The sequence below is a fragment of the Calidris pugnax genome, unplaced genomic scaffold (assembly GCF_001431845.1).
Source record: "Calidris pugnax isolate Ruff unplaced genomic scaffold, ASM143184v1 scaffold208, whole genome shotgun sequence".
NCBI classification, from domain to species: Eukaryota; Metazoa; Chordata; class Aves; order Charadriiformes; family Scolopacidae; genus Calidris; species Calidris pugnax.
In genome coordinates, this window is record NW_015090967.1 from 1 (window position 1) to 14567 (window position 14567).

General features: G+C 42.0%; 1 protein-coding gene and 1 pseudogene across 1 annotated transcript; one reads left to right on the forward strand and one right to left on the reverse strand.

Moving 5' to 3' along the window:
* Positions 1 to 117: 117 nt before the first annotated feature.
* Positions 118 to 456, forward strand: LOC106894091 (annotated as a pseudogene).
* A 6161-nt stretch (positions 457 to 6617) lies between these two features.
* On the reverse strand, positions 6618 to 8800 carry CER1 (cerberus 1, DAN family BMP antagonist). Its single transcript, XM_014952584.1, has 2 exons — positions 8285 to 8800; positions 6618 to 6911 (listed from the first exon to the last, which is right to left on the reverse strand). Exons 1-2 carry the CDS (start codon positions 8798 to 8800, stop codon positions 6618 to 6620), a joined length of 810 nt encoding a protein of 269 aa, XP_014808070.1.
* Positions 8801 to 14567: the final 5767 nt, after the last annotated feature.

Here is a 14567-nt window from a genome sequence, read left to right on the forward strand (position 1 = left end):
AAAACCTCATGGGTTGAAATAAAGACAGTCCCAGAACATCCCTCTTCCACGCATCCAGGAGCCCCTGTAGTGCTGACGGTGGCCAACAACACATTTCTCCTCTCTCCTCTGCTGCAGGGGGACAGTGGTGGTCCTCTGATGTGCAAAGACAACTCTGGGGTGACCAGCTGGGGGAAAGGCTGCGCCAGAGCCAGACAGCCCGGGGTCTACACCTCCACACAGCACTTCTACGACTGGATCCTGTACCAGATGGGGCTGTACCCACAAATAAGGGCGTCTCCAACATCCCGGAATTGGAGTCATTTTCTTACCACCCCCACCCCCTACCAGAGGCTAAGGCCAGTGCCAACACAATCAGGCAAGCTTAGCACCTGTCCATATCCACTCCAGAAGCTGGTAGAATTCTTCACTCAGGTGCAGGAGCTCCTGCAGATCCTCAGGGGGAAAAAGGTTTGAGCAGCAGGGTGTCCTCAGGGCTGCTTCCTGGGCCTCTTTATCTGCTAGGTTATTTCCTCTAGTTCGATAATCTAATCCCTTTTGGTGTCCTCTCACATGTACCACTGCTATCTCCTTTGGTTCTCTTAATGCTTTTAAAATTTTCACTATTAATTCCTGATGTATTAGATTCCTCCCTTGAGTATTAACTAAACCCCTTTCTTCCCAAATTTTTCCAAAAGTGTGGACCACTCCATACCCGTATTTAGAATCCGTAAATATAGTCCCACTTTTTCCTTTTAATAATTCCAGGGCCCTACAGAGGGCATACAGCTCACAAGCTTGAGCTGACCATGATGGACTCAGAGGTCCTGATTCCACAAGGTCTAAATTCTTATTAATTATTGCATATCCCGATTTTCTCTTCCCTTCCACCACTCGGGACGAGCCATCTATAAACAATACTTTTCCATTTTCCAACTCAGTATCTCTTAAATCTGGCCTCACCTTAGTCTGAGTCTCAATTACCTCTAAACAATTATGTTGTACTTCCTCCGATGGCTCTCCAAACAAAAATTGTGCTGGACTCTGAGCAGAAGTCACCCTCAGTTCTAAGTCAGGGGAGTCTATTAGTATTGCCTCATACTTTAGGATCCGGCTATCCGTTAACCACTTTTCTGCCTTCTGTTGTAAAACATTTCTGACATTGTGTGGAGTATACACCTTTAAAGGAGCACTGAAGGTAATTTTCCGAACTTCTTCTATCAATAATGCTGCAGCAACCAAAGCTTGGAGACAAGCAGGCCACCCTCTACTTACTGGATCAAGTAACTTAGAACAATACCCCACAGGTTTTTTGATTCCTGCCCAATCTTGGGTAAGAACTCCATGTGCTGTCTGGTTTGATGTATTCACAAAAAGATAGAAAGGTTTTTCTAGATCTGGAAGGCTCAATACAGGTGCTTGTATTAATGCCTTTTTTATTTCCTCGAATTTCTGGTCATCCTCTGTAAACCACTTAAGTTGGTTACTAGTTAATTTTTCATATAGGAATTTTACCTTTTCACTATAATTTTCAAGCCATGGTCTACAGTATCCTAATAATCCCAATATTTGCTGAATCTCCTTTTTAGTTTGTGGGGGTCTTAAAGAAAGAATCCCAGATATCCTGTCAGGATCTAGCTTCTTTCTTCCCTTACTCAGCCAATGTCCTAAATATTTTACTTCTTGTTCTACAAACTGTAGCTTTGATCGGGACACCTTCAATCCCTTTTCTGCTAGAAAATTTAACAATTTGATGGTGGCTTTTCGGGTTGCCTCTTCAGTTTCTCCTGCCACTAATAAATCGTCTACATACTGTAATAATTTTACCTCCTTGGATGATGTGAAATCCTGTAAGATTTTCTCTAAAGTTTGCCCAAATAAATTTGGTGACTCTGTAAACCCCTGTGGTAATACCGTCCATCTTAATTGCTGTTTTCGTCCTGTTTCGGGGTCCTCCCACTCAAAAGCAAAATAATCTCTGGATCCCTCGTCCAGGGGACAGGCCCAAAAAGCGTCTTTTAAATCTATTACACTATACCAAGTATGCCTGGGAGAAATATGACTCAGTAAAGTATAAGGATTTGCCACCACAGGGAATTTAGTGATCGTTCGCTGATTTACAGCTCTTAAGTCCTGCACCATTCGGTATGACCCAGGCGGTTTCTTTACAGGGAGGATGGGTGTATTATGAGGTGACATACATGGTTCCAAAGTTCCTTTTTCTAAAAGTCTGTCAACTACAGGTTTTAATCCTTTTCGACCCTCCATGGGTAGAGGGTACTGCTTGATTCTAATTGGGTGATGTGGATCTATTATTTGAACGCTTATGGGGTCCATTTTTATATTTCCAGTTTCCCCTTCTTTATACACCGAGGGGTTAATAGCTTCTTCATCCTCCTGTGTTAAAGTATATAATTTGATCTGCAATTTGTCCCCCTGACTCTGAATGGTCAAGTTTAATTTCAAAATCAAGTCCCTTCCTAATAAATTGTATTCCGCTTCAGGGAGCAAAAGTAAATCATTAAGACAAATTTTCTTTTCCGTTTCTACTTCTACATCTTCTAAGATAGGTACTTTAAAAGGCTCTCCTTTTGCCCCTACTACTGACATATAACTCTTCCCTTCTTCTATTCCTTGTGGAAGTTTTTGAATGGTTGATTTTTCAGCTCCTGTATCTACTAAAAATAAAACTTCCTCTTTATGGGGACCCATTAATAATTTTATCAAGGGCTCTGTTGATGTTTAAGTCCCCAGAAGATAGAGCCCTTGACACCCCTAATCTTCTTGGAACATTTTCTCATCTTGTTCCCCTCTTGTTGCAGTAGTAACAGACGGGAACTGTAGATCTCTCTCTATAAGGCTGTCCCCAGGCTGTCTGCTCTATTGTTTTTTCCCTTTTCTCTTCAGATGGACTCTTTATTTTTCTGGCTTTCTTTTACTGCTGCTAAAAAAATTTTTGCCTTTACTTTCTGTTTTTCTTCATCCCTCCTAACATAGACCTTCTGGGCTTCTCTGAGTAACTCCTCTAATCCTTTTTCTTGCCAGTCATCAAGTTTTTCTAACTTCCTTCTTATATCCCCCCAGGACTTGGCTACAAATTGTGTTCTAAGGAGTGCGGTCCCAGCCACTGTATTCGGATCAATTCCAGGATACATTTGCAGGCTTTTTCTCAACCTCTCCAACCACTCTGTTGGAGATTCGTCTTTTCCTTGTTGTTCATTAAATGCTTTATTAATGTTTTGCCCTCGGGGAACCGCCTCCTTTATTCCCTGTATGATTAATGTTCTCAAATCCCTCATGTTTTGTCTTCCTTGGGGTTGTTGATGATCCCAGTGGGGATCCACATGTGGCCATTTTTTGATCTCCTGGGGGTCCTGCCTGATTCTGTCTTTCCCAAATTCTCATTCCAGCTTGTCTAATCATTCCCCTTTCCTCAGCAGTAAATAAGATCGCCAAAATGGATTGCATTTCTTCCCAGGTATAGGTATTGGGGCCTAGGAATTGGTCTAGTTTTTCAGCTACTCCAAGGGGATCATCTAATAGGGTCCCCATTTCTTTCTTAAAACTCCTTACATCGGTGGTATTTAATGGGGCTGTCACAAACCTGATTGCCTCCCTGATTGCCTCCGAGGGGTACCTCTCGTAAGGGACACAGAGAAGCTCCCTCAGACGCGGCAGTCCTACTTCTCGTACAGGCAGCCGGAGGTCCATCTAATTCCGGTGCTGTTGGTGGTGGGGGCAGGGACAACGGTGGCACTGGTGGAGGGGCTGCGGCCACCGGAGGGGGAGATGCCGCCAGCGGGAGGGGAGCTGCCGCCAGAGGGGGGGAACCGCCGCCGCCAGAGGTGGGGGGAGCTGCCGCCACAGGTGGATTGTTAAAATCTGGAGGTGGTACGTAATCCAGTGGCTCCCATTGATCATTTTTTTTTTTATTTCCTTTTTCATTTTTATCTCCTTCTTCCTCAAACTTTTCATCTGTTTTTAATGCAAATATTGAGGCTGGAAAAGGACGTGAAGTCCTGATCCATAATTCTGCATAATCACTTTCCTCCTGACTAAAAGGTTCCTTTGAATTAACATATATACTTAAGGCCTGACAAATCCAGTCTTCAAAAGATCCAAAAACAGGCCAAAAAACATATGGTTTTAAATTCAATCATTCAATCATACAATATCGGACCAATTTTGATACACTTTTTCCTTTTCTGGGGCCCCTTTCATTCCAATTCCTAATCATTATTCCTAATGGACTTTCTGGTGGTATGTCTGGTAACGTGCTCCCTTCCTCCTGGTCCTGGGTTCTCGATTTTGTCTGACCCATCTAGGAATTTTACTGTGGCAATTCCTACAGCCCTTGGTTACCGGTAAGAGTGTCTTGCAGGGGGTTTAGGACCTATCACCCACCCACGAATCCCATAGGAGTCGCTTCGGTCCTTCACCGGCCAAGTCCCTGGTGGGAGATTGGAGCCGCGGTTCGCAGACCTCCACACTCGCTTCGGAACCAGGTTCCGTCTCAGTCACACTCTGACACACACAGGCACCCGAATCCCACCCAACCCAACGGGATACGCCTTTAAAAACTTACGACTCCGTCGTCTTCGTTCGGATCTTCGCGCGCAGAATTACGGGCAAAACAAACTGCTGCAGCCGGCAAGGGAGCTCAAAAAAAAAATTAAATTCTTTGCTTGTCCCTACTCAGGTTCAGGATGGCGTTAGTCCCGACCTGACCCGACCAGGAGCCACCAAAGCGGTGGGGCGCCCCCCCTAGATCAAGTCAGAATTCAGGAACCAAGACCATCCCGGACGAGCCCCCAATTGTGATAAATGATTTTTCCTCAAACAGGATTCCAATTAAAGTTTACAATTTATTAAACAAGTAAAGACAAGCAAACAGCGCCGGGTGCACTGGGAGTCTCCGCTCAACCAAGGCACACACGTGCAAGTCCCGTTTTGGGTTTATATCGCTTCTCCTAATACATATTCATACCAAGGTTGGCCTATGCTAATGAGAGGCCTGTCTTCTTTGGTGCATGCCCTCCTCACCTTCTGGTATCTTCTAGGAGTTTTCCTTGGCTCACCCCCAGGACGACCCCCGACTCCAGGCGTGCGCCCCACAGACCCCTCCCGTTCAGCACCAGTAACAAAAACTGGTTTCCTTAGGGGTTCTTACAACAAATAGAAACTACATACATACAATCCCGCTTCTCCCAAGCCCATGGTCATACAAGGACAAACAGAACAGTTAAAGATATTAACACGAATCAGGTGAACACATTTCACAGTATACAAATTTTATTATTTAAAAACAGGCTTATGTATAATGAAAGATAACTGTACACTAATCTTCAGTTTGCTCACTGCAAATGACCTGCAGGAGCAAACAGCTACTGCAGCAGTTCAGAGCCAGTATCAGAATATCATTCATTCATTCATTCAGATGCAATTTTCAGCAAGTATTAAACATGCCTTTTCACTCTAAAACCGTATTTTCCAACACAATATTTAGGGACTTCTGATCACAGTGCAGATCGAATACACGGAATCCTTTACCCAGCCCTTGAATTGACCAGCTGTATCAATACTGATTTCCAATACCCCAGAAAAGGAGCTGTGGATAGTTTAAGAAGAGGGCTCCATGTCTGAGAGCCTGTCGATAGCAGTGGAGCAGATTCCCAGGGGACTGAAGGAGCTGGGTTAGAAACAGTCTGAAGTCTTGTTGCTGGAAGCTGGCGGCTGGCTGGAGTGCCAGCTCTGCAGGACAAATCCAGGGAGAAGCATCTGGAGAGAGCAGAGGAGCCAGGGGTTCAGCTGGCAGCCACTGCTGCTGCGTTGGCTGGCACCGGGCTCAGGCCCTTCCTCACCGAGAGTTTTTGTGGCTGTTCCTATAAAGCTCTACAGGTGCTGTGACGCCAAAGAAAATCTGCAGGAGGACTTCAATCACACAAATGCCTTTTCTGCTTTAGTTTAGGTGTCGAGAACGTGACTTCATCTGGGTGTCACTGACAGTGCTAGAATTCACCAGACTGGAAATGTGATTTGTCTTTTTGCAGTGAACTTCAGTAATAGTAATAACAATCCATTCACTATCTAAATGTGCAAATTATGAGGTATATTAGTTTTCACGAGGAGCTGAACTCCAGCTGGGAGCAATCAGAATGACCTTAACTAGTCACGTCTCTCTCCCTATCTGCCTTAACGTCCATTCACATTTTACACTATCTTGATGCAGAATGACGAGACTAAAGCCTCATCTGTGTTGCCAGTAGATCTACGTTGACAGTCCCTGCGAGCAAAGGCAATGTGATCTATTCAATACATGAGGGTTTTGCACAGATAAATCATGCTAGTTCTTCAGCTGCTGGTTACTAGCCTTCTATAGACAGGGATAGGAAGGGTGAAAAATTTCTTAAAGGTTTCCCTTGTTAAAGTAAGAACTCTGCACACCTTACCTCCATTTCTGTAACAGCTGCAAGGAAACATCTGCTACCTTTTAGGTAAAGTTATTGTTGAAGCAGAGAAGCAGTTCAAGTAGAAAGTCTACATCTTTAGTATTTTTGTGTACCAGTGTGATGAAAGCTTTATTTCTTTCTTCATTGGCAGTTCTTATGATGAAGGAGTTAAGAAGTACTTTGCACGGGTTAATTGTGCTCATGTACATTTGCACGCAGGTCTGACGATAGAGATCCAGTCACAGAGTCTTTGATCTTCTGAGTCTCACATTCACACTCTTCTACAATCATGACTTCTTTGACCACTGGGGCAGAACTGGTGCAGTTGAGATCTAGGCGTTTCATGGAGAACTTGCTGGGCAAGCAATGAGAACAAAAGGTATAAAGACGATCCTCTGGTCCAGGAACATGAAAGGAACTACATTTTCCAAAACACAGATTATTCTGTACCATCACCTTCTCACAGCCGTCGTGAGTAACGCCCTGAAACAGAAAGCGGTTTGAAGTTCCTGACACATGAACGGCCTGTGGTCTTTGCTACATGACTTGAAGGCAAACGTCTCCACCTATCCCCACCCCCGCCCCCACTCTATTTTTCTTCTCAAAACATTTGCTTTAAACATTTTTTATGTCAAGCAGGCAGTAATACGTAAGAGTTTTTAAAAGCAAATTTTAGCACTCCTAAAGGCAATTCTTAGATTGAGCAACAGTCAGAGAGAGCCTTTGTGTGCTGATATGGGGAAATCCAACAAGTGGGTTTGTCATATTTACCTTTTAATTGCTCGTGAGTTCTACATTTCTGACATGGTTAAGCAGTCTTACCTACTTAGCAGGACTTAAAACATCTTTTTGGCCCAACATTCTTATATATAAAACACGAGCTAGACACCACTGTAATCTTAAATATTTGTCTCCATGTGGAAGAGGCATAATGTTCTTTGGCAGATTTTTTAAAATTAAAATCTTAAAAGTGCAATGGAAGTTCTGTAATCTCTTGGTTTGCAAGAATAACAATTGCTTGTATCAACAGAGCCTATGTCAACTCCCAAACCATAAAAAGCTAGACTGAAGTTAGCACTTCCATAGTGTCATAACTGCAGCCATCCTGGAGAAAGCTTGCATGCTAGCTGGCACAAAAAGTAAAATGGTAGATGTTTCTAGGCCTTATCTGTATTTACATATGTCTGCCAGTGAGACAAGTTTAGTGAAAAACCATAGTCTTGACAGACTGTGATTATAGAAACACTGAGAATAGATATGGCTTCATGAGGAATACTGCGCTTCTGTCCATACTATTTGCTTGTCTTGATGCTACAATGGAACTGAATGGCTTCATCTGCACATGGGAAAATTTAACAGTTCTCCAGCATTCTTAGCACAGTTAGATGTACGCATCAGTCTTCTGATTACTACAGCAGAAATTAATCCTTGCTTAGCTGCAATAAACAGCCAGCTTCATCTGTGAGTACTTTCCCTGAAACTCTTTTTGTAGATACACATATGCGTATGTACATATATAGGTATACAAACTGTTCAGATGTATATTCACTGAATAGATAATTACTCACCACTGACCTGCTTGCTCAGGCTAAGTCAGGACATCTTTGCATAAAAAGAACAAATAATTGTCTAAAAAATTAACACATGGCTTTCCAGTGCTGCAATTTAGCAATTTATCTCATCAGACTAAAACTTTTTCAGCTTTTTTCCACCATGTTTTTCAGCTCCTCAATATGTGTGAGTGTTCTGAGGTGGCACTGTGACTTAGCAAATGAACTAACCCGTATGTCTTTAGGTGCTAATTACAAGACGGAGGGGAAAGGACACATTTATTGATCTTGGACACCTCTTCTTACCTGGGAAAAAGGCAGGGTTCTGCAGTTTTCTTGATGCATTTCATTAGTCTTGATTGGCAAGACAACCTCTTCAGATGCTGAATTTTTCTTTAACATGAAGTGGTCCCAAAATTTCTTGGCATCTTTTCTATAGAAAGGTTCGGCCTCCTTCTTGCTGGAGTAGTGGGGTGGAGAGACGTTTGTGACAGGAGAGATCTCTCTGGGTGCTGCCCAGGTTCTCAGGTCTTGGTCTGGGTGGAGTTCTGCATTGGGAAGGATGAATCTGGACGTTTTTTTCTTCTCTTGCTTCTCACTTTTGGATGCTGTCTGTGGAATTGCTACAAAAAAGCTTGGTTCTCCCGGGGTTTCCTCAACACCGACTGGGTTTTCCCCTACCAGCTCACGAAAACTCTGACTTTCAAGCAGATTTTTGCCCATATAGAAAGGATGCTGAAACGGCCTTCTGCTTTTCCTTCCCAGTGGCTCTGTGGCTCCAAGACATGAGAGCACTAAGAGCTGAAGGACAGGCAGTGACATGATCCTGCACATCATAACCCTGCAGACGTGCTGCTGTTGCAGTGAATGTAGTGTGCTAGCTTTATACGAGAGCCTGGTGTCAGCTTATGGCTGCTGCCTGTGGGCAGGGGAGGGGAGGGCTCAGGGGAGACCCTGGTGTGGCTAATTGCATTCATTAAATGTAGATTACAATTATGATAGGGGAGTTTGTGCTAATGAAACTCTGCTTTCAATCTGGATTATGTGTATTAGAAGTTCCTATCTAAAATCTAGTAATGGCGTGGTGGCCAGAAGGAGTCAACAGGAGGAAATGTTTGGATAAGCTGTCTAGTTTAGGCCTAGGAATTAAGGAAACATTTGAGGTTGTGTATTAGCTTGTTCAATGTGGTCTTCCTTGTTTATTTTGACTTTCCATTCCACAAAGCCAGAGACTGTCAAAACAGGTAGTGTTATTTCATCACGACAGGAAAAGGCAAGCTGATTTTTGTGTTTGCTAAAACTTGAAGCTGGGTCTGGTGACATCAAATCAGCCCGTGTTTTCAAAAGTTGAGTCTAATTTTGGTCTCTCAGTTTTTGGGAGAGCTGGCAGAGTGCGGCTCACACGCTCAGAGGGCTCTGGCAGAGAGCAGCAGCCCCTGCTTCACCTCCTTCACAGCAGGTTAGCAGCTGCCGGAGTGCAGACATACCACTAGCCCTGAATGAAAGGTCCCAGCATGGGGAAACTCTGCACCCCAGATTCTTAGAGATTAACTAACACTTCTATGTCCTGTTCAGGCACCAAAGCCACTATGGCATCCTATAAAGTTGGTAAACAAAATGAGGATTTAAGCAAAACATGTTAGAACTGACATACTATGATTCTAGACATCGATGTCTCAACAGAAATATCTAAAGACTACTGGACCCTAAGCTGGAGGTGTCTTTTGCAAAATTCTCATGCTATGCAACATGTAAGAAAAAATATCTGCTAGAACATCATGCAGAGGAAAGTTTTGGAAGAAGGAAAAGATATTTTCAATAAACATCACAAGCATTGATCCTAATCTGAAAACGCTAAGAGGAAATTTCTGCTTCAGATAATTTCTCACTTAGGTATTCTAATCTCTACACACTCCTGTTTCTACCAGAAAGAGTCTATCAATAAACTCTTATGTTTGTAGCTAATCTGTTCATTAGTCTTGAAAACTAAGGTGGTGTGTACTAGATGTATGGAGTTATTTGACTTTCATTTCTGGGGAATTAATTAATTCATCGATAATCATCAAAGTAAACTAATGGCCTAGCAAAATCCTTGTGAGGCACTGATTTACAACTTTATTACCAAGTTAGTGGAGATCTAGAGCTTTTCCTTACTGCCAAATTCACTTGAGTTAAAATTTGTTCTAATGTTGAGGTCCATCCTGAGACAGAAGTGCATGGAGCACCAGGAAGAATGTAGGTTGCACACCAACATTAGAGTGCATTTGTGCCTTGGCCTCGGTGGGACAATCCCCTTAGGGGAAGCACAGCCATCACGCAGAAGCTTTATTGCTCTGTAATTTCAGCTGAGAGCAATTTAATTCTGCCACTGCTTTGGTGCCTTCCTGAAGTGTCGAGTGTTCCCTGGGAGGGTAGATTCTCCCACAGTTACCAGGAGTGAAATCACAGAAAATACTGGCATCTGCAACAAGATTGGCACTGCAGCATGCCCTGGAAAAAGTCCTTGCATCATATTTACACAAGCGTGTGCAGCATTAGGGTGTAGCAACAAGGAGTCAAGAGGATTAATTTGATTGAGTAATTACATAAGTAGCCTAAAAGTGCAATTTGAATCCTCTTTATTGGCCAAGAAGTTGAACTGAAGCAGTTGACATTTGGAACTGAAATTCCTTGTATCAGGTTCATGTTGGTAATAGTCAGTCAAAATTATTCAGCAAAGATAAGGAGATTACATTTTGAGTTTTGCTTCTTTTTTCCCTTTCTATTGCAGTTGCTCAGAGAATTACAAGGCTGGGCTGATACTCATACCTATGCATTGTGTTGTGTTATAATGACACAGAATAGTCTGACACGTTTGGCAATGTCTTTCAAACAGAAGATTTGACTGTTTGAAGCAACATATATTTTTTACAGCTCTTTGCTTCAGAATTTAAAAATAAAAAGCTAACTTAAACAATTAAAAAATTATTCCTTCAGGATTACAGCAACACAACAGAGCTGTTCTTTCTGTTTGCTTTTATCAGTTTCAGCTATTTTTCACTTCCTTTGCCAGGAAGTGCCTTTTCTCAAAGTCCAGACCAATGGTATACCAGTTTTTTCTGTTTAAGAGTTCCAGCTTGTGGTCTTGATCCTGTAATGTCTGTATTTAACTTTATCCATATAAGTGAAATTGTATTAAATTACTCACATGTATGTTTACAGAACTGAAATCCAAGTGCCTGAAAGGCCCAGTTTACCTCCCTTCAAAGCCTCCTTAAAAAAATCCCACCCTCTTCAAGGTAAAACAAAAAAGGCTTTTAAGTCTCACTTAAAATTTACCCCAGTCTGCTCTGAAAGAAAGAAACACATGTGTATGTGTGGAGGAGGATTCTGCCCCTCTCATCTGATGTGGCTGAAGCATGCTTTGGTGTGCAGATAACATCTCCGTTTCTGCTTTGTAGCAAGAATATGAGCAAAATAATTTTATTACTGCTGTTTGCAGAGGGTTCTTTCTGCAGCTCTTCACAAAAAATAAATCAAGTTGCAAGCAGCATGTTGCAAGTGCAAATGGTTTAAGGATATCTCTATCAATGCATAAAAATCAAGTAAATGATAGCACTGGAATGATCTGGCCATGCAGAAACATCTGTCTAAATTAGACTGGTCTGGGTCATTGGTGCAGTACAAGTACAAGGAATGTATAAAAACCTTAGTTTTGGCGTGTATGTATAGAAGTTAAGCTGCTTGTGTTCTATTTGCAGTGCAATGGCACTGAAAAAAAAAAAAAAACTGTTCCAGTTCAGCATCCATTCATGATATGTGCAGTTCTACCCTGTAACATACAGCAAGACAAAAGGCATGCCTTACAGGGCTTCAGGTGTAAAAGCACATAATATTATTTACAGCAGGGTAGGAAAGAAGGCTGAATCACAGCGGTGTCAGCGAGTCACTCCCCAAGCCACTCCACCACCCAAAGGCAGAAACCAGAGCTCTCTTCTCCTCCAGGTCCAGCCGGTTCTAGTTCCTGGTTCTTCCTGGATGGTTCTGCCTGAGGTCTGCTGAGAGGCAAAAGCAGCAGGCCTGCCCTGGTCCTGCCAGGCCAACTGAAACTCTTCCTTCATGCCTACAGTAGTGAGCTGCAGCTGGTTTCCAGGAGACAAAGTTAGTAAGAAACGGGAACGTGTTACATCTGGGCACAGTTTATTCTGTGTTTACCAGAACCCAGTCTGAATCTGCTTTGGAGGCAGCTGTCACCCTGCACAGGTAGCAGATCTGTCCTCAGCCCCTCAGCTCAGCCGGGAGCCTGCCTGCGTTACGGGAAGGCATCCCAGCTCAGGCACCGAGCTTGGAGAATCATCCCGACGTTAAAAATAGTAAGTATTTGTGAGTGTCTTTGTGGTGACATCAACTGCATAGACTAATAATTGACAATAGGGATTGGACTAGGCACATTATCATTATGTTCCAAATACAGCTAATCTCAGATTTCTACAAAAAGCAATGCTTTATCCTTTATAAAAACTTGTTTTCCTGCCTGATTACCCTTTCATATAAGCATAGCATATGTTTTCACTGTATTTTGGTTGTTAAGTCTTGTGGCTAAATGCAGCGGTGTCTTTCAAGCAGGCTTTGATTTGCCTTCATGGTAGCAATTTATTCAGGACATTCTGTTTTTGCTAGAAATAGTCACCGTGAATGTTTGCCCATCCTTTTAAAACTGTCAGGTCTATAGATGACAAGTGCTATGCAAATGCAAAATGGTATTATTCATTTGTTTCAGAGCCATAGTTTATTCAGTCATTATGGGCATAAACTGAGTAATTAGTTACACTGCCAGTTGATGCCTAAAAATAATTCTTAGGCAGTGCTTGAATTACTTGCCTTCTGTTGAGCTAAATAGTCTCATCATAGCATGATTGATGATTAAATCATTAAAGTGGATTTTATATATTATAGCCCAATTCAGCATCCTATCATTTTCAACACACATCCTATGTAGACAAACTTGTATCCAGATATATCTTTTACAGAACCCATATGAAGACCTCAGAACTAATGAATTAGCACTATGCAGTTTATTCTCCAATTATTGTACTTATCAAAGAAAGCCATCTGTGGTCTTTGTTTTACTGAGTTTTGGGGAAACAGATCACATACAGGCCTCATGGGAAAGTTATAATTATGAAACCAAAAGGCTATTTACAAGGTATGATGTGAAAGAAAACAAATCTGTGTTTAGTTTTGTACCTTCAACCTTTGATACTGTACATCAGGAATTGGCCCCTTCACTACTCAGTTTCCAGGCCTTTGTTGCATTGTTTCTTTCTTCACTCATTTATTTATACCTTCCTGCTCACATTTCTCTGTTTCTTTTCTCTGAGCTGTAGCAACAGAACCAGAGTCTTAAGTTTCAAACTTCTGCCAAAATGTAGGTGGTCAGACTTGAAAATGTTTGTTTGTGTCTGTCCAGCAATGCCAGGGTCAGTGCCCTTTCCTGTGTACCGGCCCATGTTCTGGTGGCTGTTGGTACATGCACATGCTGCAGGGGATGGTTTTCTCTCTATATTTCTCTCCATTTTTCTCTTTTTTTTTTTTTTTTTACAGCTGTAAGAAATTAGATTTGTTTAAAAATAACAGAAGGCTCAAGTACAAATTATGGAGTAAAAGCCTATAAAATTTCAAACTTGGTTTTAAGGCACAGCCTCTTTTGTTTTCTCCCTTTTTTTTTTTTTTTTTTTTTTTTTTCTTTATTCTCAGGCTGGTAGTTTGGGACAGGTGTCACTCTCTTGAAACATCCCCTGAATGGTACCGGTGCATATGTACTGCCTAATGGAGAGTGTGCCCGACGCCAGACCCAGCCTGAGGAGCTGTGTTGGTTACCTGCCTGATTGCTTCAGCTTGTTAAGCTGTGGGACAGGGACCCAGGGGAGAAAGAGTCTGGGCGAGGAGACATTTCAGTTCTCAGAAAGACACTTCTTCTTTCTTTGATTGCCCTGAATAATTTCGAGAGCAGTGTGATTCACTGAAGAGTTTGACAGCACCAAGAAAAAGTTTGTACTGTAATCCAAGGAAGATGATGCAGATAAAATTTATTTTATTAAGTAAAAATAAATATTTAGAGTTAAATGAAAATTTCATCTGTGTGAATATATTCTTTTGCTTACTGAGCTTATATCCAGTACTTCAGATTTCAGATTCCTTTTCATTAGGACTACTTCTGACAAAAAAAAAAAACCAAACAAATCTCAGCACTATAAAAATAAACAAACAAACCCTATTGTGTTCTAATTTTCTAACCTTATACTGCTTGTGTATGAATGCAGAGGGTAGTAGTAAAGCAACGGAATTAGAGTAGCAGTTATCCATATTACAAGCAGCACAGCTTCTTAAAGGCAATAAGAGCAGAGAAGTGACATCTGCATCTCTTCCATGAAGATGACTGAGGTTACTGAGGGGCAATGACCTTTTTTTTTTCACCTTCTCCTTTAAATCAAGAATCATCTTAAAATTCAGTTTTGTGGACTGTCTTTCTTGAACTCATTCTTCCTCTTGTATATCTGTTTGCAGACCTGTAACCTTTCTTAAATTTACTTCTCAAAATAAAACAACA